The 14,936-nt window shown below is 49.4% G+C and overlaps 1 protein-coding gene across 1 annotated transcript; it reads right to left on the reverse strand.

Moving 5' to 3' along the window:
• Positions 1 to 810: 810 nt before the first annotated feature.
• LOC135368197 (protein obstructor-E-like) lies at positions 811 to 5,953 on the reverse strand. Its single transcript, XM_064601329.1, has 4 exons — positions 5,847 to 5,953; positions 4,257 to 4,460; positions 1,267 to 1,475; positions 811 to 1,129 (listed from the first exon to the last, which is right to left on the reverse strand). The coding sequence occupies exons 1-4, from the start codon at positions 5,890 to 5,892 to the stop codon at positions 1,082 to 1,084; spliced, it is 507 nt and encodes a 168-aa protein (XP_064457399.1). The 5' UTR covers positions 5,893 to 5,953; the 3' UTR covers positions 811 to 1,081.
• Positions 5,954 to 14,936: the final 8,983 nt, after the last annotated feature.

Genomic DNA, 14,936 nt, shown 5'->3' on the forward strand with positions numbered 1-14,936 from the left:
CCCGCAAGTGATTGCAGCTCACCTGGAGCCTGCGGACCTAAATATTTAGACAAAAAGTGCGAGACGCTTTCCAGAAAATCACTTTTGAGAAAGACCGAGACCGTTTTGCGCTTTATTTCCAAGTTTTCCTATTTAGTACGCGGGGACGTTCAACCACAACTCGCAGACGACGGTGGTTCGTCTCCATAGCCACGACCGCTGAAAGCACGTTCGTGATTGGCTACGGCCGCTGAAAACACGATCCTGATTGGCTGACTCTTAATTGTTACGTCACGTCGACGAGCGCGCAGGCTCTCTGTATCTAGGTGGCGTTGGCACAGCGCAGGTGATTGTCTTCGAGGCCGTCTGCTTCGCGCTTGCACCGCAATATACTAAGTGAAAAGCTCTTGGCTGTACGCTCTTGACTGTAAAAACACGTACGACGCTAACCAGAAACAGCATTCCACGAGCTGATCTCAGACTTCTCCGCGACCTACAGACGCCATCACTCCCGCACGGCGGTCGGACGCTAACACCTCTCTGCCGCTCACTGATTGGCCTTGCCCGCGCCAAAGGGCGCTCACTGATTGGCCTTGTCCAAGTGACGCTTACAGAGAGGGAATTCCGGAATACTCTCAACATCCGTCGTCTGCCGTTCCCATGCGTTACATCAAATTGCACAGAAACAACTTCACTCATTCGCGGTGGATTTTCGGCGCCATTAGCGGTGATGAACGAGGAGGAAAATGGCGCCGTAGTTTCGGAATCGACCGCGATGGATGCGATAGTCCGTTTAACAGTCATTAATGTATGTATAGGACGAAGGACCAGTAAGAGCTAAACGATATCTTTATGAAGTCACAACATATAGGCATTCACTTTTGTCCGCGTGATCTTTCGGTCACGTCTGATCATTTAATTGAGCATGGAACAACCAGTCCGCACGGAACCAGCTGTGATCGAATGTCCTTCTACGCACTCATTCTTTGTCACGGTAGTCGCGACAAAATACTCGGCAGTTACACGGAGCGCAAAAGTTCCTCAGCAGCACCAAAGTGTGGCAGTTGAAGACTTGTGACTCGTGGTAGTCCATCCGGGGTATCTACTCGTAGTCAGCAGTAGTTTCACCGTGATGAGTGCTGGAATCGTCCTGCGTGCCAAGATACGAGAATCAGCCATATATAGCATTTCACATGAAAATCCTTCATTGAGTAATCTGGAAAGGAGCATCGCACGAAAAAGAGCTTTTTTTTTTGGAAAACAGCACGGACGTGCTGAGACCCTAACCTCAGGATGTCTTGCGAGATGTTCGCATCCGGGTACCTTGGCGGCCCACTCACACCCTCCAACGGCAGGGTTGAAGGCTAGGCCTTTTTGACAAGCTATCGTCGAAGCGACCCCTTTGTGACACTGGTAGAATTCTCCGCAAGCCTTGGGGTCCTCGTGAGGGAAGTAGCCGTTGCTGCGAGGACATTTCTTGCTCGGTTTGGCATTTTCTGTAATGGCGAATCAAGTGTAAGCAGCGCCAAGATAAGTGTCTTTTAGCCATCTTTTTGTTGCGCATTAGCTACTATAAGGCAATAAACCTATGATTACTATTATGACTGTATTTGAAGATTATTGTTAAGTTATGTTATTATGCATGACAGGAGTTGTTATTGTCTGTGCTCCCTCCTATTACAGTAAAGCCCCAAATTATTATCAATTACAGTTGCAGAAGATCTGGGCTTGTTACATTGCTTCCTCTATTGTATCTTGTGTACAGGCTATAAGAATTGATAGATTATATCATTTATTTCAGATGTGTTCTTGGAGTATTTAAAGCGAACAGGATCCCACAAAAAGGAGGAGCGCTACAAGTAGATGACATTTCATGTCAGAAACCTAATTCTGTCCGACATAGTAATGTTTTTGCTATATTTGCTCATTTTGACAAGCACAGATATGCGTCACAACTGTGAATGTGTTTGACACGTATACCCGGTAGCTAGTGTGCTGTGGTTCCGTGCTTACAGGCGTCCCATATTCCACAAGTAAACCGATATGGCTGGTATTCCGTTATGGCATGTATGCTGGTACAGCTGCAGATATGCTGATACAGCTCCGGCTACACATATGCAGATATGGCAGATATGTCTCATACCGGGACCAAGAATATGACATGACGTTATAATGGGAAAATTATATCGGAATTTCCAGTAGGGAAGGGCTTCCATACGAGAAATAAAGGGAAAGAGTGTTTCGACTGTCCCAGTTGTGCTGCGGGGGTGTCCGCCTTGCCTTTCGCGGGACAGTCGAAACACTCTTTCCCTTCATTTCGCCTGAGTGCCGCTAGGGTAGCTCCCTTGCCGCTCCGCAGGCGCTTTCAAGTTAACTCTGCTTCGAGCTGTACAGCGAAAATGTGCGCTATGTCACTGGATGCTATTCCGACGAATCACCTAGCTACCTAGGTCGTCTAGACCATGTGCAGACAGCTCTTCTTTATGCTGTTCTGTGCTGTCCTTATGCTGCGTACCACGACCGACTAAACCTCTTCTGAATCCCACCTGAATTTCAATGCCCTTGTAATTTAGGTGTCTCCCGCTGTATACTCTTCAAAAATAGTGTTTCTTGACGTGAAGCGGAAGTATCATAAAATCAATTTCTGCTTTAGAGAATAATGACGTCATGTGTGTCCAACCTACAAACACGCCTGGCAACATTGCTCTTCGAGGGTGTATTCCCTTCTCTTCACCAAAGCTGCTGGCGTGCCTCCAACGTGGGAGGAGAGAGCGGAGACGAGCGCTGTTGCTAGGAGACAGACGTCAGAGCCCCCGATTACGTCACTTACTATTGGAGAATCCGAAACTATCAAGTTTTTGTGGGCTCTTTAGAAGTCAGTTGGAGGCGGTAATGTTCACTGGCGGAATTTACATTTTGCGTTCTGAGTCTGAAAGCGAGGTTGATCTATAATATATATATATATAGAATGTCGTCTGCGTCTTCAGCCCAAACTCAGGGTCATGTCTTCTACAAGTCGTGGTGATCGAGTCACGCGATTGGATCACTTTATGCGGAATGACCCATATACCGGCTGACTCGCGTTCTTTAGTGTGTTCTACGCTTTTTTAGTCCTTAGTAGCACTTTGGCCAAACGCGCAAATTTTAACATATTTAGAGCCACTCTGCATTGTGTGCCGCAAGTGTCGCGCCTTGCGTCCTCTTTCTAGCCTCTTTCCACACAGAGAATGTGCTGAACGCACTAATCCCTCAAACTTCTACTCGCCTCATCCAGCCAGGTTGCGATGAAGCTTCCAACGCCCCTGGCACTCATTCACCTGTCACACACGGACAGCCTTTAATGATCATTTAAACCAATGACTGTCGAACCAGAGCCGTTTATAGAGAGAGCTTGGACCATTCTCTTATCTTTTGCCACCTCGTGGGTGGAGCCTGTTTTAAAGTCAGAGTCGTCGTCGCGCCGCCCAAAACGCCTGAATCCAAGCGAAATCCGTCCGGAATCCGCTTCTCAGCCATTCTGATGGCGGGCGCCATTCTCATGTTGTCGAGCAGATGGTCTACACGTGTGCTCAATGTAATCTACAGGAATCGCCGGCTTGTGACCCATAACCACCTGTGACATGGAAGGGGGGGGGGGTGCTTTGTTACCAAACTGAAAGAATTCAAGGACGAAGAGCTTTCGAAATGTCGAAGTACGCACGTGTCTTCCCGTCTTGCCTCGTTACAGGGGTGTTCCTTTATTCACCTCGCGCGACACGCGAGTCGGAGTCGTGACGTCATAGTAAGTCATCAACCCGAGCGACTCGCACGGAAAGGAGAGTCGCTGCGGGTCGACCTCCAGCACGGTGTTGAATCCTCGTATTTTAGGACGTGAGTCACTGTCGCCCACCAAGAGTCGATTCTCTTGACTCTCGATTTGATCGAGCACACCCGCAATAAACGAAAGCACCCGTAAACAACGCTCAGCGTCGACGTGGCGACCGAGTGACGACGCGACAACAGTAGAAGACGGCGAGGGAGGTCGCTCAGCCGTGACGTCGCATGACGCGCTTCAAGTTAGGCCCCTCTTAATATCCAAACTCTTTCTATAGACAGCTCCGCGTAACGCACGTAGCGCCATCAAGCGTGTAACGTGTCAACCTGTGAGGGAACACTCGATTCAATGCTCTTTGAGAAGTTGACACAGTACACACTTGATAGCGGTGCGCGCATGTTCATTGGTTACAATTGTCATTGAAGACCCGTGTGACCATGAGGTGTTACTGAACAATACTTACGTAGGTACGGCCTGCTGGAGCAGTCAACGTTGGGCGTGAAGTCACACCTGCCGTAGAGTGGGTTGTTGGCCAGGAACGCCATACCGTCGGGACAAAGTTTCTCGTGGGCTACACCACGCCTGCACTCGTAATACATGTCGCACTGCTCCGGGTCGGGGAAGAAGCCATTGCCGCTGGGGCATTTGAAGTTGGACGCTCCCAGGACTGCAATGAATGTGGAAGCAACACTTATCCCACCAGAAAATTTAAGCGAAATACGCGGTAGACGGCAACTCTTTTGAAGTGCCTGCAGCGTCCCTCAAAGACTTGCTGGAAGGAGCTGGCCCAACGACATGGCGGATCCAGACCCTCGGTTTGCGGGGGGGGGGGATTTCTTTGTCGGAGCGCGTAGTGGGGGAAGAGAGATGTAGAAATGCAATGCATAAACAGACATTTTTTTGGGGGGGAGGGGGGATCGCCAAACCGATCCGCCCCCACGGATCCGTCACTGCGTGAATGTTACTATCAGTCGTGTTCTCTAGCGGGCAGTATCTTTTTATTGTTTATTATTGAGTCTAATTAATTAACTAGATGAGACTAATTAGCTAAATGTCAATTGGAATATTGTAGAGTGCTTCGTCAACTATCCGACCGAAGGTGTGTTTGACAAGGTGCGCTTTGTATTTCTTTTTTTTTTTTATCCTGCATGAGAAGAGAGCCCACAAAATACAAAAATGCCATATGACCTGCATGAAATATCAGGACCGCCTTTGGCAGCGCTCCACAGACAAGGCGGTATTGCATTTCGCTGACTTTTTCTGAGGCTGACAAAAAAAAAAAAAGAAAAAAAACGTGGCGTATACCGTGTCCGAAACACCCCGATCGAGCGGGTGTTTGTCTAGGCGTTCTTGAACATTTCAATTAAACACCGCGGTTCTTGATGGACTATTTTTAAAGTTAGCTAGTTTATCTTATCTATTTAATTAAATAGACTCAATGAAAAAAAAATCTGGCGATTGCGATACGCTACTGCAAAACAACATTCAGTTGGTTTCATATATGTTCAGTACGTCGCACAGTGCGCTCCGTCTTTTCTTACATCTTGGTGCGTGTCAGGTTGGGACTCCACTGATTTTCCCAGCACCCCCTCCCTGCACACCCCTTCCCCCAAAGATCCTGAACATCCCAAATATCCTCATAAATCATTATCCTCATAACCCCCTCATGAAACGTCGCAACCGTTGAATGCCGTTCCTTTCGTGTTAGTGTCAAGGTAACGTAATCTTTCATTCCGAGAGGAGAAAAGTTTTTACTTTAGTGCCCCCTTAAAGGTGCGTGACACTTTGATACACGTGGACAACAGTGTTCGGACTGTTAGTGAGGTAAAGACTCAACAGGAGGCGCTGCACCGAGTGCTGGAACCCGATGCGTCCGGCAATGTGTCCTGTTACGAACGATTTAAAATTTAGACGATTACGTATCCTTAGTCAAAGGTTTAACGAAGATCAGCGAACCGCAGCAAGGGAAAGTGGGATTGTATCGATCTGACACGAAAGCGGACGAACCGGAGCGAGTGCACAGTATATGTGGTCGTGACGTCATTCGGCTCACCTGTCTGCAGAAGGGAGACGAAGCAGACGACAGCGACAAGCCCCATGGTGAATGCGTACAGCTCGGAGCACAGCGCAGGAATATAGTGCGGGTGATATTTCTCTGCGGGTCTCGCCCGGTCTGACTGAGTTCCCGCCTTTAGCAAACCGGATGAACCAGAATTGAGGTCAGAATGCCTCTTCGCTTTCGTGGGATTTGCAAACGTGTCTCTCAGAAGCAGTTTTCACTTAGTACCCCTTACCCCGTCGTGTGTTTGCCGCGCGACCTTCGGCATAAAGGGCATTATTAATTGGGATCGGTGCGATCGAGATTGGTGTAAGCGGAAAAAACGAGTTGCAGGATACGGAGATTGCGATTGCTGAGCACGTAACTCCCCTCTCACTGTAAGAAGAAGAAAAAAAAAATACAACCTTGGTGGTACATTGTATTTTAGCATATTGCGGCAACTGAACTTGCAAACGATGCAGTAATAAACTATGAGGCACAAAACAAGTAGCACGTTTCAATATCGTTCATGAGAGGGTTGCAGGGCCGCTGTAAGGTTGGTTCTTCCTTGTGATTGGAGGGTCTCCCCACTCTCTATGTTACCGGAGATTTTTTTTTTTTTCACACCGTTTCGAATTAGATTATCAGATTATCGGTATGGCACAACATCTTCTTGCATTTTCAACGTCAACCTTTAGTTTTCGCACGGTATTTTTCTTGGCAGCTTACTGCTCCACTCTTTCTGTACTCTTACAGCGATTTTCGGCAAGACACTATAGCAAGTCATTCACGATATCTTTTCGAGGAGTTTTTCCCAACATCTTCCGTGTAATATCGCTATCAAAATGCGTCGCATAGCTTGCAGAATGCCGTATACAGTTTAGTGTCTCAGGCGTAAGAGAGGCCTTTCTTTCAGGAAATGCTTTATTTTCGCTAAATCCACTCTCTAGATCTGCGTTTACATGAGGAATACAGAGTGCTGCTTTGACTACCAGATCCAGATCCTGCTCCCGAGCAATCATGTTCGCTTGGTCAAAGCGCAATATGGCAGTTCGCAATATCGCTTCATGGCAATCTCGTATGCTCACGTGGCGCTTTCAGAGCGCAAGGAATTTGAAAGCTACCAATTTTTCGCCCGCCAATCGAGCAGCGGGTTGCCCAACTATGTCCGGTGTCGTCACATCCGCACACCGAGGGTGGCAAGGGCCCGCATTGGTCCGCACGCCGAAGCTGACGTGGGTTAGCAGACGACAAAACCCAAAGACGAGCGAGCGCGATGACCCTAGCGTGGTCCAAGCGACTAAACCGCTAGATTCCTGGCACTCATGTTCGGATGGCAACAGTCACGTGGTCCAGCGCGGGCGCCAGACTCGCAGTTTCCAAGCACTAGGCCGTGTTGCCACGAAATACCACCCGAATTCGCCATAACAGGGGGGATATGTTTAATAGAATGAAAAGGAAGAAAAAAAAAAATGTCGCCATAACAAATATTACCTCTTTCGTCCAGCGTCGTTCGGATTTTTCTTCTTCTTCCGGGAACGCCGGGCACACCGTAGAGCCCTGCATGGGCAGACTTTTCCGGGCCCGACCCTTGCCGGGAGCATCGAAAAATGGGCCGGCCCGAGCCCGCACCTTCGTGTTTTTATGCGGCTCGGTGGCTCAGTGAGTAGAGCCCGGCCCGGCCTGGCCCGGTGACTCAGCGAATAGAGTCCGGCCCGGCCCGGTGATTCAGATAGTAGATCCCGGCTTAGTATTCCCAGCCGTGACGTACGCGTTTCTAGCGCTTATCAAAACAAATTAATAAGTCAATTTATAAGGAGAGAAGACACCGCCATAAACATACAAGAACTGTCGGTTTAACGCCACAACAGCACGAGACCAAATTCAATCCAAAACGCACGCGGGCAAGCGCGTTGTCGTTACATTACCAAGTTCTTGTGGAGGTAGAGGATGTCGACAAGCTCCTCCCGAACCCCAACCCCTCTCACCAAGCTTTGCAAACGTGTTTGTGAAATACGGGAGGAGTCAGGAGCAATGTGGAGCGGTTTTGAGAATGTTATAGAGGGTCGAATCATACGCATAACGCAGTGTCCTTTGCTTGTTTTTGCAAATACTAATGCGCAGGTATGACGCATGCGCGTGATGATATGAACTAATAGTCCTCCATTGTGTGGAATTAGCCGCGTGACCCGGTCGAGCCTGACTGGCAGACCGACCCGCCCTGCTGGCATCTTTTGTCCGCCAGGACCCGGACCGCGGTGTTTGCATATTTTGTCGGCCAGTGTTTGGCCCTGCCAGGAGCATACAGCCAACAACAAGCCCGGCCTGTGCCCGTGCAGGGCTCTAGCACAACGTAATAGAGAACTCCCACGTTCCGCAGACATTAGGATAATTGGGACATGGTCTAAGCAACTACCAAGAAATAGGCTCCTCTGCTGCTCCACGTGGCTGTCAACTGCGCACATACTGCGCGTTCCCGTTTATAGCACACCTTGGTCGAGATTGTCAGAGCATTTCGAACAACTAAAAAAATTTTTTACCGGACAACCGGAACCTGTGACCACTGTTCTGCGCTGCCACACTCCAGAATACCAATCATATTGATTTTCTCGTGTAGTGGATTCGATTGTCTCAAATTTAGCGTCATTTACAAGGAAGAAGTGCAGCCTACGGCACGAAAGTCTTGTTTCTAATGTATATAGTAAACAGTCTATGCTCTTAACCGTCTTTATTTTTGATTCTGCATCGCCGGAAACCTGTACATTGTTTTTCTTCAAGTTCTACGATGTCATTTACAAGGCTCAAAACAGCCCCGTAAGTGTTTTCAGCGCTTTCGACACCTCCAGGGTTTTCCAATGGGCCGAAAAAAATATTCAAACGAGAGCAAAATGGATTCCAGAGCTCTTCAGCGCATTTGTATACTTTCTACAAGAGACCAATCCAAGGCAATGACGGCGACGGTCTCGTTGATTTGCGCTGGAGCTGGCTTGTTTTTGCCTCAACTTGTTTTTCAGTTTCCGGCTCCGCTTCCAGACTTTACCCTCCCTTTGACAGCGAGTTTTTAGCTATGGTCCTTGCCCTCAGGAGGGTTCCTCCCGCCATCGAAAGGATTCTCTTGCTGTCGGACTCCCTATCCGTCATTTCAGCTTCAGCCCTTAGGTTTGCTGCCAACCTCAGAGTCATTGTTGTCCATTTTGGTACACCTTGCCCCGCATCACATTCGCAATGTCGTCATCACGTGGATTCCTGGCCACCGTGGACTCACTTTTAACGAAACCGCCGAGACCATCGCAAAAGTGTCCTCTCTAGGGGATATTTCCTCTCCTCCGAGTTCTTGAGCCTGTCTCGAGCTGCCCTTCCACGACCACCCTATGAACATCTTTCCTTTTCGTGGAACCCTAACCTCTGCAGCTCCAGGCAGACTTCTAGTCTGGGTGATGCGAGCTCGATGCCTCGAGCTACCGTTAAAGTTTTACCGTCGCTGTGCCGGAAGCCTTTGTCTCCTGTCTTTATCTCCAGTTGTGGCCAGGATGAAACAACTGACCACTTTTTGCTCCTCTGCTCTCATTCTGGCCAACTCCGCCAGAGGTATATCTGCACTCCTTTGCGTTTGTTAGGAGCCCCACTTTCGTTAGCGCCAGTGCTTTCTCTCGGAGCATCCCATACTGCGCTCTGTAATAGGTCTGCTGTGGCAGATCCCGTGTCGTACATTGTGCTCTCCAACCGCTTGTAGGCACTTTCTCGCTCCTCTCGTACATTTTCACGTACGCACGTGTTCATGCATAGTCGTCATACGTCATAGATATGTCAGTTAGCACCCGCGCCTTACATCTCATCACTACAGGTGGTGACGGTGAAAGGGCTCGCCGTTGTGGGAACTGTGCCGACATATGTCTGAAAGCGTCAGAGGAAAACCCAGGAAAAACCCCAGACAGCACAGCCGGCATCGGGATTCGAACCCGGGTACCTCCCAGCCTACAGACGTACTTACGCCCTTTTGTCCTTGCCAATCCCCCTTAGTGGCCCACGGCCATCTTTTGATTGGTAGAACAAGAAGAAGAAGATGTCTTTGCGCGATCTGCATGCAATCGACATCGACATCATGAAACGTCTCGTCAGTCGACGCATCACGCGCTCTTCATTCCAAGCGTAGTTCACGGACGTCCGTCGGATTTAACGTGCACGGTTCCAGGACACCATGGATCGAAGCGTCTGTTCCCTTTTTGAAACAAGTATGGGCTCCAGCATTAGACGGCGTGCATTCAGGAGGTCTCACAGCACCGAGTGCCGTGTGGTTCACCCAGACAGCGAACTCCTCCTGATGAGTACCGCGGCCAAAATTCGAAAGAGTAAGAGCTGCCGTTTGCACACTGACGATTTGCAGCTGGGCTACGCTTACGTAGCGTCTGCACCTTACCAGAGTTCTACATGTATCACGGGTGAGGGTCCGCTCATAAGCCATGAGCACCATGAAGGGCAACCCCATAGAGAAGCTCATAGGGCAAAGAAGATAGTAACCAAGGACTGCCGTTTAGAAGCAGATCACACTGGTGATGAGACGACTAGTGCGAACAACGTGCCTTCGAAACGTACGGTTGAAGACCATATGACTCTGGGCGCGGCATTATCTGCATTGGAAGAGTACTCCGCAGTACAGCACATACTATCGCGAACGGTCGAATACGAAGGATGGCAGACCGCGACGACGGCAAGTAGCCACACCGCTGGCGTGGATGCGCAAGTGTATCCTCCGGATAGTGTCGCAGGGCACATGCCACACCGCGAAGATCTGGGCTCTTACCGTAGCCAAGGACATTCGTTGTGGACGTATGTGCCACACGATCAAGGAATGTTCCTGGTTGATGACATTGCAGACGCGACATTGGACTTGGCACCCTCTTCGTGCCAATTCTATGGTGACACAAATTTACGAAACATCCGTTATGAGGCGATCGTGCCAACTTGCCTAGCTGTTGCCGAAGAGAGTGTGAGTATAATTGATCAAAGCGGCTGTTCTTTCGTACATCCTGGAGGCCAGCAACGGCAGTATTCAAGGAGCATAGAGGAAATCGGAGAAGATCAAAGGAGGAGTAACACCGTGGGAGAAACAGGATATGTCATTTCAGAGGGCGTATCGTCTTTTCACGGAGTGGAGGCATATTCATCTCATCCACATCCGCCCCATACAAACTTCCAATCGGTATATCTCGCTGGTTCTTCTCCACGGCTGCACCAGTCCCGGAAAAGCCAGGAGAGCTCAGTTCGTCGAATGGCACGGCAGGCTCACGAATTCGCACGCCGACCAAAGAGCCTGAGCCCAAGCTACGCGAGGAGCAGCTCGTTGAGCAGAGACACAACAAAGTACGCTGCCTTCGTGTACTCCGATCACTTGCGGGATTCGTCACCGAGTTACCTGCTGAGGGGTTTTGATGCGGGAGATTCGGTTGGCCGTTCATTCTCACCAACGCTCAGGCATTCGGAGGAGAGTGCCCATACCTACAGTCCTGATGGCTACATCGAAGCAAACATACTCTACCCCCATGTATTTGCCCACACATCCCCCCATGGTGACGGCGAGCACCGTCGAAAGTATCGCTCTTCCAGGGAACGATCGAAGGCGGCGTATTTTATGCACAAGTCCGGAACAGACTCGAGCAGAGCGCGGGTGGATTCGTTGAACGCTGCCACTTGCAGGACTTCCGAAAACAAAGCGAAACGCACACGGGACGGAAGTTCACAGATGCACAGACGAGGACGACCACTGTGGTGGTGCAAAAAAGTCAGAAAATCCAGGAGTCTTGACAACAGCACGAAACAAGCGGGTGGCTCCACGTTCTTGCACGACGACATGACCGTAGAATCCACAGCTGCCATGCTACAGAAGCCGACGTGCTTTAGCGGTTCATGTCCGCTCCCCACAACAGCTTTCGAGTGTCTCGAAGACGACATGCCACCAACAAGGAAGATTAATGACCGCGAAGCTGCTTCGTTGATGCATAACATGGACATCGACGACGCAGTGTCTCTCTTACAGCCTACGGTGCGACGGTTGCCATTTCTCAGACGCATTGTTCTCAACCGTAAAATGCTATTCCTTACTCTGGTCCCCGTTGCGCTTCTCTTTAGCGTCATATTGGCTTCCGTCTCCAGGAACAAAGATTCTCAGGGTCCAGCAATTGTATTAGGCAACTATTCAATGTACAGGATCAGAGAGCATAGTTCACCCGAGACACACGACGATCTGTCAGCAAGAGACATCTCTACCACGTGTGATACGGTAGCATGCCGCAACGACGGCATCTATCTCAAAGGCCTCCTGGCCTGGGATTTTAATCCATGCGATGACTTTTACCAATTTGTATGCAAGCGATGGAAGAGCACAGTCAGCGGGTCCTCGTTCAAGAAGGAGGAGTTTATAGCAGCTGCATACAGAGACCTAACTCACCAACTAGAGGTACAAGCATTACATCTGCTGCAACGTACAGAGTCCTTCGAAGAGCTCTCAGAGCTTAGAAAGATCTTCTGGGCGTGCATGGACACACAAGAGCTTCAGAAGGACAGCTACAGCCACATGACGGAACTGCTCTGGCTTTCTACGCTCGAGGGGTTTCCTTTTACCTTTTCGCAGAGGAACAGTTCGTCAGTTTGGTTGGTTGTCGCCAAGCTGCTTCGAATGACTGGGATACAGACCCTCGTAGACATTCGAATGATACCTCATCCGTCCGCGGATCACGAAAGCATTCCGGCTGTTCGAATACCGGAGCTACTTTCTCCATATCCAGACAACTTTACCAAGACTTCGGCCTTCTACAACCAGACTGCTTATATGGCTATGTCGCTTCTAACCTCACAGCACATTGCAGCTACCCTTTCTGAGCAGGTTGCTGTTTTTGCCGCACGATTAGAATCCCTGGCTTCAAACTACAGCAGCTCCCACTGCTCTTCGGGCATGTATTCATTGAAGAAGCATCCAGATCTCCTGCTCTTCGTAAACGAGATGTTCTCGTCCAGAGGGTCGTTTATGCATTCCGATCACTACACGACGGTGGTGGTCGAGTGCTCGCACTATTTCAACAATATTTCATTCCTCGTGGCAAACACCAGACCCCTTATCGTGCTCAATTATTTAGGTATTCGACTACTGACAGACATGTCGGCGTTCGTACCGTGGGAAGGGCAAGTCACCCAAGCGCTCGTGCAACACTTCTACAGCGAGCCTCGTCCGTTTCTTCCCCGTTGGAAGCTGTGCCTTCGCATGGCAGAACGCGCTGCACCGCTACTATTTCTACACGCCGTGCGCATAGCACAAGAACATACCGCTGGACTGGACTCTATCTCCCACCATAGCCGTGTCCTGGTCCAACAGCTGACTAGTTCATTGGATAAGCTAACGGTGCTGGACGAAGGAACGAAATCGATAGCCAGAGGGATTCTTAACAGGACCAAGATAGCGCTGTTTTATCCTTCTTGGTTGAAGGACACCAACAAGTTCAACAACTACGTAAGGAAGCTTCCTCGCGTGATACATGGGCAAGGTCTGCTTTCCTTCTATAAGCTTCGTAAACATACAGTCACGGAACGCCTGCGAAACAATGACTTCTACTGGCCTTCTTCAGCGTTTCAGACCGACTGCCATATTGAGGACCAAACCATTTATCTGCCGTGGCTCATGTTCAACATGACTCTGGTAAACTTTGAAGGCGACGAAAGCTTGATGCTTCCGCACGCCGGAGCAAGAATTACACAGTGCTTGCTGCGGATGATGCTGCGTGCCATCAACTTCAATGCAAGCCAACACTCGCACAGCAGTTGGTGGCCGGATCTCAGCCACTCCCTCATTGGTAGTACTAAACTGTGCTTTGAACAGTACGCAGACGTCCAGAGGGCAAGTTCACAAGCACTGTTGGAGTCAACAGCAGCTCTGAAGCCCACTCTGGACCTGTACCTCAGAGAGAAGCGACTGGACACTCGTTTTGAGATGCTGAGGTCGTACAGCGTTCAGCACCTCTTCTATGTCTACTACGCCCTGGGGTACTGCGAAAATAGCGCCATAAATGGTAGTAACGCAGTGGCATCCCTGGTAAATGTTCCCCTGTGGAACAACAGAATGTTCCAAGAGACATTCCATTGTGCCGTGGGCACTAAGATGAACCCAATGAGAAAATGCCTGCTATGGAAAGAAGCGTAGCAATGTCGCAAGCTTCCCAATGCTTGGGGTGTCGGCCCTATCAGTGCAATGAACTTTTTGGGTATTACTCTCCCGAAGGACCACACCATAAGGAGTTCTAAGGTGTATTAATAAAGCATACTATTTCTTTTGCGACTCAATTTGCTCAATTTGTTCATGTAGTGCACGACTGAATGTTTATTATCTGTGAATTCCAGATGAGGGCAGGTGACTATCAAGGAAAATATTTGTATTATGAAATGCTCTTCAAACTTGCAAAGTTAAGAACACAGTTGCTTTGTAGTGCTCGTGGAAACTCTCCCCAGCGCTGTGCAATATGCGTCTAGATTGTTAGCTGCGCAGCGACAGTGTACTTGGGAGCAACTTTCCCGTTGCTACAAGTGTGGTTCAACCCATTTCCCTAAGATATGTTCTAACATGCAATCAATAGATCGGAAAGGGGCTGCTTTCCAGGACGGTATTGATTGCTCCGCAACATCCCCTTAGAGTATACATTGGATCGGAGGGCATTTGAACAGTCGACGAGAGCGAAGGGTGAGGAAGGATGAGGCAGCCTCAGAGCAATCGCCTGGGGGTTATTCGTCGATTGATCGTCTTTTCTGGTTATGCACTACTTGTGCTCTGGTTATATCGTCTGTTCTGGCTACGTTCTGGTTACTCGCTGCCCCACTGGTCCATGTCTGCTAGCTAGAGTCGAGTCGAGTCTAGTATGCTGAGCGGCCTGTCTGCCGTATAAGCTACAAATTGCTCAAACGAAAAAAGCAAGGAGTCGTGGGTGTTTGCGTGCTTGATGTGTGCTTCCACGGGCGTTTCCTATAACTAAAGTCCTTCAAAGTCCTAACTAAAGGTGGGTGTTTCCGCAGTGCTCCGCTACTCGGCCTGCTAAAGACATATGTGTTTCTGCACCGCGACCTGCA

The sequence above is a fragment of the Ornithodoros turicata genome, chromosome 9 (assembly GCF_037126465.1).
Source record: "Ornithodoros turicata isolate Travis chromosome 9, ASM3712646v1, whole genome shotgun sequence".
NCBI classification, from domain to species: domain Eukaryota; kingdom Metazoa; phylum Arthropoda; class Arachnida; order Ixodida; family Argasidae; genus Ornithodoros; species Ornithodoros turicata.

Excerpts from the sequence above, each read along its gene's own strand:
- LOC135368197 (XM_064601329.1), bottom strand. The coding sequence starts at position 5,892 with ATGGGGCTTGTCGCTGTCGTCTGCTTCGTCTCCCTTCTGCAGACAG. Across the intron at positions 1,476-4,256 it reads CTCCAGCAGGCCGTACCTAC|AAAATGCCAAACCGAGCAAG; the intron begins GTAAGTATTGTT and ends TCGCCATTACAG. Across the intron at positions 1,130-1,266 it reads ATCTCGCAAGACATCCTGAG|GACGATTCCAGCACTCATCA; the intron begins GTTAGGGTCTCA and ends CTTGGCACGCAG.